This window comes from Solanum pennellii, chromosome 7 (genome assembly GCF_001406875.1).
Source record: "Solanum pennellii chromosome 7, SPENNV200".
In the NCBI taxonomy this organism is placed as follows: domain Eukaryota; kingdom Viridiplantae; phylum Streptophyta; class Magnoliopsida; order Solanales; family Solanaceae; genus Solanum; species Solanum pennellii.
Genome location: NC_028643.1, coordinates 65,650,383 through 65,661,871, shown reverse-complemented (window position 1 = coordinate 65,661,871; position 11,489 = coordinate 65,650,383). Strand labels below are relative to the sequence as shown.

Sequence of the window (11,489 nt, the reverse complement as noted above, 5' to 3'; positions counted from 1 at the left end):
TTTAACTTTGATATATTTTACTTTTTAAAAAAAATTAATTTATTTAAAATAAAAAAATTATAATTTTTTTAAATTTCTTGCTATAATTTTTCAAAATTTTAGAACTATCGTTTCATTAACCACTAAACTCATTTTTTAATATTTTGGAATCCAATTTAATAATGGTACTGGTGAATAGAATAAAGTGACTCAATTATTTCACTTCATATTTTTATTTTTTATTTTTCATAGAGCAATCATTTCTCTTTATAATAATACCAACCTAAACCATGGGCTATCCAACAACTCCATCAATTTTATAAAGAGCTCTCCAAAAACACTAACTTTTAGGCAAAAACATCTTCATTTCATTTCTCATAAATCCCAATTTGAACTAAATTTCTTCAATCATGATAGGCAATAGATCTAAGCCGGTGATCGGAAAACTCACCGGTGCAGCTTTTTCCGGTAGCCGGACGATGGATGGTGCTACCAGCCCAAGAAGTCCACTAGATTTCAAGTTTCCATCACCAAGAGGCTTGAAAAGCTTTGATTTCGGTGGTGTTGGATTAGCTATAGTAGCTGCACTAGAAAAGTCCGGTGGTAAAAACGGCGAAATTCCGGCGAACAAAGCCGTTTACAACCGGAATTCAAACAGATCCCTTCCAATTCCGGTGATTTCTCCGTCGAAAAATTCAGCTAGATTTAGACCAGAAATTGAGGAAACAGAGATGGATAGTTTTGAAGAATATACAATAGTTACTTGCCGTGCACCAGGTAATAAACCCTACACAAAAGTATACGGCGATAGAAGTAAACGGGAAAACAGAAAATGTAATCGTCCAAGCGTTTTTAACATATCTCCGGCGAACATTGGAATTTTTCCGGCCGAACAAAATTCTGATTTTCTCAGTTCATGTAACTTGTGTCAAAAAAAGTTACATGGCAAAGACATATACATGTATAGGTATGTATATAATGCCCACAACATTATTATTTCATATCACGATCAAATTTATTATTATTTTTTAAGTATATATAGTAGATATTAACGTTTCGTTCATGAATTTCAGGGGCGAGAAAGCATTTTGTAGCACAGAGTGTCGATACAGGCAAATAATGATGGATGAGCAGAAAGAAAAGTGTAGTTCAACATCTGTTGATGTTGCTACTCCACCCTATGGAAATGGACAAATCTTCTTCACAGAAATTCTCGCTGTCTAATCGATAAATTAATATTTAGTATATATAGAACGTCGTAAATACATCTATATATACTCGGAAATACTTATATACATTAAGAGAAAAAGTTCTGTAACTCTTTTTTTTTTTTTTGGTATTCTCCCCCAATTTTGATTTGGATGTAGAATGGAAAAGCATAAATATAGCAATGAAAAGTTTTGAACTATCTCTAGTCTTCTCAAAGTATCTAAAAGTTTGACATTAAATTTTAAGCATGCAAAGAAAAAAAAGTTCGATATGAATTCAGATTAATAGCAAAATATCTAAAAGTTTAACGTTAAATTAAGCACACAAAGAAAAAAAAATTCGATATGAATTCAGATTAATAGCACTTCATAATAATTATTGAACATTTTGTGATTAATTTGATATAAACTTGTGTTTGAAAATTCTTTATTTTTCATTTTACTTTTTGGTGTATATGAACTAACCAAAACGAACGATGAAAAGTATTGGATGAAATCATGGTAATGCTTTTTTGTGAATAGTAATAACGTAAAATTAAATATAATGATTAAAATTAAAAAAAAAACTTTGATTAAAACCAACTTTATGTAGAGTCATCAAAAGACCCCTTTGAATTAGTGAACTGATTCGGATGAACTCAACAAGAGACCCACTATAAAGAAAAAGTACTCACTATTAGAATTTTATTCATTTTCAGAAGAGCTCAAATTATGGTGGAAAATATATTTATTCTATTATAATTTTTAGAAAAAAGAATTAAAATATATTGGAATATTGATCGAAATTGTTATAATAATATCAAATTTTGAGTAGGACTTATTGTCCTTACACTATTTAATAGCGTATTTTAAAAATATATGTGTCCAGAGCAAATTATTATTTATAATGATATAATATTTATGATGTCCATGAAAATACCTATATATCTTTAATATACTATGAAATAGTGTATGTGCAAACTTTAAGATTATTACAACAATTTCAATCAAAGTTCAAATATATTTCAAATCATCTTTTCATATGTTATGTTCTTTTCATATGTATCTATCGTTTTCAACGTATCAAAAAAGTGAAATGTAAATTAAGCATAAAAAGAAAATAGAAGCATTTTTTTTTAGTGAGAGCATTGAATAAAATCAAAATCACAAAAGAGAAAAAGCAAAAAGAATTTTTGGATTAAAATTATAGCCTACCATTAAGACTTTTAAGAAAAATGTTCGCAAATGTAAAAATCTTAAAGAATTGATGGTAACTTTTAATTGATTATTGGATAGTAGTATTTTCTTTGCTTCTTTTTTTTAAAAAAGGGAAAGATATATATATATATATACTAGATGGGCAGACCCGTGCCAGCACGGGCCCAACACGTATATTTGTGTACGGTTGAGAAAATGACTTGAGTTTTGATTTGTCTACCGTGTAATTGTTAATCTACACTTGAATCAAAAGCATTTTAATTATCATTACATCATATAAAAAAGGAATTTTGTAATCACTGTAGTTCCGGTAAAATAAGGAAGAACTAAATAAATCTTCAATAGTTGATGCAAAGAATAACCCATCCATCAAAAGTTCTCCCTGCATTGCTGTCACAAGCTAAGATTTTGACAAAGAACCTGAAGCAAAATTAAGCAAACCTTAATTGTTGAACAGTATAAACTTATCATCTTCCTAAATTTTGTATACACATTACTCAAATCAAATACTACTATAAAGAAGACTCGATAAATGTCTCATTAAATAAATAGTGCAGATGCATTTCACAGAATTCATAACCACAGATCCATTTGCTTGCGAAATTATTCGAATTGAGTATGGGGGACACACAAAAGAACCATGCAAGACTACATACAATGTTGATTTCCTAATACACCCTTATTCAACTTACTTTAATGGTACAATTCATACTACTTTTGATACAATTAATCAATGCAGTGTTCGTACAACTGCTTGTTGGCTTATATAATAGAGTAAATTCCAAAATTATTATCCTTCCACGTGTACAAGAGCCAATCAAATAGGGCCAAAAATTATGAGGCCTTAATAGTATAACTTGAAATGCTTTTGGTACAACTTTTTGGAGCTATGTTCGTCCAACTCAACTCCTACTTCTATATAAGGGATTTTTGGAGCTATGTTCGTCCAACTCAACTCCTACTTCTATATAAGGGATATATATAAAGAAAAGAAAAGGGAAAATGAAGGATGTAACTGAATTGGCAAATGTGATTATACAAATAAAAAAAGAAAGAAATCTTGAAAAATTTATAAAGAACCAATTATACACAAGGACAATACGAGCAAAACAAAAAAATAAAAAAAATGACACTTGGATGGGTCAGCTTGGTCCAAACTAATGGACTGATTTGGGCTATTCAGATTAAATGGACGAGGACTTTAACATATAGTCATTTAGATAGGAAAATTATATACAATAGCAAACTAATAACCTTAAATAAATGGAGTAGCTAGGGTTTGATTTAATTGTGCTCCATAGCAAATGTTAGCCAAAGTTTGTCAGGCGCATCTCTCCCGAAAATCTCGCTCGCCACTCTCCCATTCTCGCTCGCCACTCTCTCTCTGCTCGCCTCTCTCGCTTTATACACAGAAGTGTATAAATTCTTTTTCTGTTTTGTATAAAGCGAGAGAAAAACATATATCTTTTTGTTATACACTTATAATTATGCAATATACATACATTTTAATTTGATTCAATTGTATGCAAAGCAAATTTTATAAAAATATTGCAGCGAAATAGGCAGCGAATTATACAATTGTGCATTATACAATTGCAGTGAAATATGATAGCAACTTATACAATTGCAGCGAAATATGCCAGCGAATTATACAATTTAGGCCAGCGAATTATACAATTGTATATGTATAGGGAATTATACAGTTTTATGTTTGCTATGGAGCGCAATTATGCAAACTTTGCTATAGCATACAAATATGAATTTTTTGTTTGCTATATGTTAAAGTTGCCCCATTTAGAAATAGCTTAATTATGTTTTATAGAAATAGTATACTAATTATGATTCATAGCTACATGTTATTGTGAGGAGAGTGGCGAGCGAGATAGGGAGAGGGAGGAGAGAGGCGAGCGAGAGTGACACAAAGTGGAGAGAGACAAATTGTATGTGTATATTTGTCGAATTGTATATTTATATCTGTCAAATAATTTTATATACATATGTTTAATATACATATGTATTTGTATATCTAGCGAGCGCGATTGGGAAAGAGAGGAGAGGCAAGCGAGAGAGGGCAAAGAGTGGAGGGAGGTAAACTGTATATGCACATCTGTCAGATAATTGTATATACGTAATTGATATACATATGTATTTGTATATCTACTAAGAGAGATTGAGAGAGTAGGAGAGAGGCGAGCGAGATTGGGAGAGAAAGAAAAGAGGCGAGCGAAAAAGGTCAGAGAGTGGAGAGGAGCTAATTGTATTTGTACATATGTGTGTATAATTTGTATTTCTATATGTATAAAAAAGGACAAGTGATGTAATTAAAGCTAAAATTAAACTGCGAACCGTAATTAATTTAAACTATAGCTATATTAACTGATTAACTAGTATATGTTCGCTTCTCCGCATAATTTTTCCTAAATGGATTGTACCCAAACTTAGCTCCTCTGGAATATAGCCAATGTTCAATTCATTGAAATTTGAATCGATTTAGCATATCAAAATGGACTTTGGTTGTATTTGTCAGCCATAACTTTAATCAAAGTCTTAATTCATCGGTGACCACCTAAAATTGACACATATTTTCACTTAGAAATTTAACTAACCAGTGTATCTAGACACCTCATGTCATGTTTCATTGTGTCAGTTTAACACTTTTTGCTGACATGACATGGTGAATGAGATACACTCACTACCAACGCGTGAAACACTTTTTCTTAATTCATTTTATTGTATTTTTTTCGTCTTCTCCCCCAATTTTTAACCACCATCTCCCAAAACTTAAACCCCTTCCATGGAAAGGTAGATTTGATGGTATTAATTAGTTAAAACAAAAGTAACCAATATTATAGTATATCAAGCTATAATTAATTTGATTTATGAAAAAACATAGAAATAGTAGAGAAAAACGATTGAGAAAGATTAAACAAGAGAATTTTGCGTATTAAGTGAAGTACTAATCATAAACTTGAAAGAAAGGATTTCACCAAGAAAAAGATTTGGACGGAGGAGAGGAGGGAGTTCGGGTGGTCGGAAAGGGGTTGGGAATCGGGGGTGGGGGTGGGGGTGCTAGAGAAGATAATATATGGATAGAGTGTTTTTTTTTAATTATTTAGGCTTTAAAAATGACACGTGTCATTTGAGTGATTGCCCATTTTTTAAACAAAATTCATTATTTAAAAACTATTTTTGACATGTCATGTCTTTATTTAATTCGTCACTCAGTGAGTGTATTACACACACCTTATACATTTGGCTGATTGTCAAAAAAGTGTCAAAAAGATATAACGGGACATGACATGAGGTGTCTAAAATGAACAAAACCTAATTAAAGTGTCTAAGTATAAATTTGTGCCAATTTTAGGTGGTCACCGATGAGTTAGGCCTTAACCAAATTAACCAGTTCGATGATGAAAGAAAAATAACTCCACACTTTCAACTCATCCATAGATCTATGAAATTTTTTTAGAACATTGCAACACAAATGCCACATGCAACATTAATGATCTAAGCTAGGATATGCCCTTGCAATTCCTTTTCATATGCTTTCATTTATGTCCGATACAAAACACACATTCTTTCTTTCTCCATATGAGTTCCTAAATCTTTCAAAGAATTAGGTCCATGATGAATCATTTTCAGAATTTACTATAGCGGACATAAAAGGAAGATGTGTCATGTTTCATTATAAAAATTATAATTAATTCATATTCATGAAAAATAATTTATATACCACGATTATAATATCATATATGTATGAAGATTCAAATCATACCTCCTGAATTCATTGTGCATGCAATTAGAATTGTCTCACCATATGCGCCTATTAAGTTTTTCTCATCAACAACTACTGACCTACAATACTCTCTTCTCCTAATAGATGCTTTTAACGCAACAAATACATATAAAAATCTATCACCTTCTTTTCTTTTCAAGCTTACAACAAAAGCATTATAGTTCTCCTAAAAATACACAAAAAGCATGAAAGTTTTGCAATGGTTATACTTCATTTTCCAGTTGGATAATGTATAAAAGCATACATTGTTATATTTAAAATTTTCAATTAGATACCAATTGCATACCATGATAATCTTATTTTCAAGTTGGATACCGAATAAGTACAAACTAAAATACATATTAGATATCAGAAATAACATGAAAGTTTTGCATATTATTCAATTGGATCTCCATACAATATTTTTATTGCTTGCATGCATGTCAACGACACACCATGTGATTTCAACATGTCATAGGCAATATCTCTACTGTCACTAGATCAACAAACTTGTGCAATATCATAACTACTACTAAGTGAGTTATTCCTTGACGCCTTGCATAAACTTTGTCTCTCACTAAACACTTGTGATTCCCACAAAATTTATGAATTTTTGAAAAGTCCAGATTGATTCAAACTCGAATAATTCATTATTTATTGATAGTTTTCGGAAGGACACTTTAGGTATTAGTTTTTCTATAAGCAAAAAGGATTAGTCAAATATTTGTATATCAATTGATACACATAAGATATTCAACAAACAGATAAACAATTATATCCTTATCATGCTGAACTGGGACGTATTATAAAAAATCAAAAATCTCGAATAACTTACACAATGTCGCATCACCTCCATAAGTGTGTTCTTATTTTGTAAATTTGTTTTTCAATAATAAACGTATTTACAATGTTGTTGATTACTTCAGATCCTTCATAACACAATCCACCAATATCTTCACCAACATTCATTTCCATAAGGGGTGACTCAAAGTAATCGGAGGCCTAAAGTGAAATTTCAACTAGAGACCTAAAATCTAAATGATCTTCATATGCATTATTAAAAAGAAAAAAAAAACTTGCATTTTAAATACAAAGTATAGTTAATATTTTTTTATAAATGATTTATTCGATTTCTTTTTCAATTTTTAGCTTTAAATAAGATTTTATCAATTTAACGTTGAAAAACATTTGCTTACTTGGGCAATTATTATATGAATTGTTAACATAGAACTTGATTCAAGAAGTTGATAATTTTGTATACCCACATTTTACTATGCTTTTTGTAATGCTTAAAATTTTTAGAAGAAATAGAAAAAGAATTTACGATTCACTTTGCTCAACACTTTTTGATTATTGATTCATATTTTTGATAGAATATTACACCAACTTATCAAACATTTAAAGAAGAGAGTGTAAAAGGAGTTAAAAGAATAAAATAATGTGAATATTAGCATAGAGACGGAAATAAAATAAAACAAGTCTTCTGGATTTTTTCTATTTAAATGGGATAAAAGAGAATAAAATAATAGAAAATATATTTTATCATAAATAATTGTTTTTTTCTATAGAAAAATTAACACATAATTTATTATTGGTAAAAAATTAAGCCCCCTAAAATTAGGGCCTAAAGTCAATGCCTTATTCAAATAGGCATAGAGCCGGCCCTGATTTCGATTAAACAAATTAATTTGTTCGAGTATAAATCAATATTTGTTAGTGATCTTCCAATAAAACTTTATCTTTATTCCACCAGAACACCTGATTTATTCATAGCCCGATTCTTCAATGTTCTGCACAATAGATGTTATTAAAGAAACAAGGGATAATGCCCAAGTACCCCCTCAACCTATGCTCAAAATCCCAGAGACACACTTATACTATACTAAGGTCCTATAATCCCCCTGAACTTATTTTATAAGTAGTTTTCTGCCCCTTTTCAGCCTACGTGGCACTAGTTTGAAAAAAAAAATCAACCATTATTGTGTTGAATCCATCCCATTTTTTAGTCAACTTTAGCTATTCAATTGGTACAAGCAATTGTTAAAAAGGAATAGTAATTGGAATTGAAAATAAAAGATTTGGTAGTTGACAAATTGGTAAAATTTGCAACCATTCTTGACTTTGCTATGTTTACATATGTCATTAGTGACATAGACATGGTTTTATCCTTCTATAAATAGAGCATTCTTGCTCATTTGTAGAACACACCAAGTTAGAGAGAAAAACCATTTTGAGAGCAAAGTGAGGTATTCCATAGACTATACAAGAAAATAGTCTGTGAAGAAAAATAGAGTGTGAGCGATATTTTAGTAAGACGGAAACCAAAAGAGTGTTGTTCCTTTTGAGTGTGTAGTAGTCACTTTGAGTATTGTATTCGTGACTACACAGTGTAAAATTCCTTACTATAGTAATATCAATTGCTCCTCTTAGTCCGTGGTTTTTTCCCTTATTCAGAAGGGTTTCCACGTAAAATTCTTGGTGTCGTTATTTTTCCATTTTATTTCCATTACTTTTACCATATATATTTTTGTGCTTGTCCGCGTTTTCCCAACAAACTGGTATCAGAGCCAAGGTTTTATCTGAGTATGCTCTGTGGTTGCAGCACAGTCTGAACTTCCACATCAGAAAAGATTTACTTTGATTTGCGATAACTATATTTTTTGGGGAAAACAATGGAAGCCAACACAAGTAGAATGGTTACTTTGAATGGTGTTAATTATGCCATTTGGAAGGGAAAAATGGAAGATCTGCTTTATGTTAAGAATTTTTACAAACCAGTATTTACCACTGTAAAGCCTGATAATAAAACAGATGAAGAGTGGAATCTGTTGCATAGACAGGTCTGTGGATTCATTAGGCAATGGGTCGACGATAATGTGTTGAACCATATTTCTGGGGAAACACATGCTCGAACCCTATGGGAGCATCTTGAAAGTTTGTATGCTCGAAAGACTGGCAACAACAAAATGTTCTTAATAAAGCAGATGTTGAGTTTGAAGTATCATGATGGTTCTCCGATGACAGACCATCTGAATAATTTTCAGGGGATAATGAACCAATTATCTGCTATGGGCATCAAATTTGATGAAGAAATTCAAGGCTTGCTTCTACTTGGTTCCCTACCAGATTCATGGGAAACATTTAGAACGTCATTGTCAAATTCTGCTCCGGATGGTGTGATCTCTATGGATTCCGCCAAGAGTAGTGTCTTGAACGAAGAGATGAGAAGAAAAACTCAAGGTTCCTCTTCGTCGGATGTCCTGATAACTGGCCCCAGAGGGAGAAATAAAACTCGTGGTTCTCAGCATAGAGAACAAAATAGGAGCAAATCCAAAGGCAGACTTAAGGATATTGAGTGCTATCATTGTGGCATGAAAGGGCACACAAAGAAGTTCTGCAGGAAGTTGAAGAGGGAGAACAAAAACAAAGAGGAAACTAAAGAAGATGGCAATGAAAATTGCCTAGCCACCGTTACCACCGAAGATCTTGTTACCGTTCTTGATGCAAACATGATAAATATTGCTTGTGATGAGTCAAGCTGGGTTGTGGACACTGGTGCCGCATCTCATGTGACATCAAGGAAGGATTTTTTCTCTTCCTACACTCCTGGTGATTTTGGAACCTTGAGTATGGGTAATGAGACTGTTTCTAGGGTGGTTGGTATTGGTACAATTTGTTTGGAAACTAGTGTTGGAACTAAACTAGTTTTGAACAATGTGAAACATGCTCCTGATGTTCGTCTGCACCTAATTTCTGTTGGTGTTTTAGATGATGAAGGATATGTTAGTACCAACGGTGATGGAAAATGGAAGCTCATTAAGGGTTCCTTGGTTGTGGCTCGTGGTAACAAACGTCGTGGTCTATACTGGACTACGGCCTCTGCTTGTGTTGATATGGTGAATGCGGTTGAGAGCGATAGCTCTTCAACATTATGGCACAAGAGGCTTAGCCACATTAGCGAGAAAGGACTTAATGTTCTAGCCAAGAAGAAATTATTGTCAAATTTCCAAAGTGCTAAATTAGAAAAATGTGAGCACTGCTTGGCTGGTAAACAAAATAGAGTTTCCTTTAAGTCCTACCCTCCTTCGAGAAAGACAGAGTTGCTTGAGTTAGTGCACTCTGATTTATGTGGTCCAATGAAGACAAAGACATTGGGTGGTGCACTTTACTTTGTCACTTTCATTGATGATTGCTCGAGAAAACTTTGGGTCTATGTCTTGAAGACTAAAGACCAAGTGTTAGGTGTCTTTAAGCAGTTTCAGGCTTCAGTTGAAAGAGAAACTGGAAAGAAATTGAAATGTATTCGTACTGATAATGGTGGTGAATATTGTGGACCATTTGACGAATACTGCAAGCATCAAGGTATTAGACACCAGAAGACTCCTCCCAAGACTCCTCAGCTTAATGGTTTGGCTGAGAGGATGAACAGGACCTTGATGGAAAGAGTTAGATGTTTGCTTTCTGAAGCAAAGTTGCCAAACTCATTTTGGGGTGAGGCTTTATTGACCGCTGCACATGTTATTAATCTATCTCCTGCTGTTGCTTTGCAAAGTGATGTACCAAATAGTGTTTGGTATGGAAAGGATGTTTCCTATGACCATTTGAGAGTATTTGGTTGCAAAGCTTTTGTACATGTGCCGAAAGATGAGAGGTCAAAGTTAGATGCCAAGACAAGGCAATGCATCTTCATTGGATATGGCCTAGATGAATTTGGTTACAGGCTATATGATCCAATTGAAAAGAAACTTGTGAGAAGCCGTGATATTATTTTCATGGAGAATCAAACAATTGAAGATATTGACAAAGCGGAGAAGGTAGAATCTTCAAATTTTGATGGTATAGTTCATCATGATGAAGTTTCTCACACAAGTGTGCATGATGTTGTTAGGTTTGATAATCATGGTGACGCCCAGAATCATGTATCGAATCAACATGTTGATGTTGATAATAACAATGATATTGTTATTGATGATCCTGTTGCTCATAAAGTTGTGGACGAATCAAATATTCCACTTCGGAGGTCCACAAGACAGCGGTTTCCTTCCTCCCGTTATTCACCCAATGAGTATGTGTTACTCACTGACGGGGGAGAACCTGAATGTTATGAGGAGGCCATGGAAGATGAGCATAAGAATCAATGGATTGAAGCCATGCAAGACGAGATGAAGTCTTTGCATGAGAACCACACTTATGAGTTGGTAAAATTGCCCAAGGGCATGAGAGCATTTGAAGAACAAGTGGGTGTTCAAAGTTAAAGTTGAAGAACCCAACTTGAAGCCCAGGTACAAAGCTAGATTGGTTGTTAAGGGATTCGGTCAAAGGAAAGGTAT

At 32.8% G+C, this 11,489-nt stretch overlaps 1 protein-coding gene across 1 annotated transcript; it reads left to right on the top strand.

Moving 5' to 3' along the window:
• Window positions 1–242: 242 nt before the first annotated feature.
• LOC107024076 (FCS-Like Zinc finger 13) lies at window positions 243–1,387 on the top strand. Its single transcript, XM_015224966.2, has 2 exons — window positions 243–946; window positions 1,053–1,387. Exons 1-2 carry the CDS (start codon window positions 390–392, stop codon window positions 1,201–1,203), a joined length of 708 nt encoding a protein of 235 aa, XP_015080452.1. The 5' UTR covers window positions 243–389; the 3' UTR covers window positions 1,204–1,387.
• The last annotated feature ends 10,102 nt before the right edge of the window (window positions 1,388–11,489 follow it).

Coding starts and splice junctions, on each gene's coding strand:
- LOC107024076 (XM_015224966.2), top strand. CDS start 390: ATGATAGGCAATAGATCTAAGCCGGTGATCGGAAAACTCACCGGTGCA. Junction 947..1,052: donor AAAGACATATACATGTATAG/GTATGTATATAA, acceptor CATGAATTTCAG/GGGCGAGAAAGCATTTTGTA.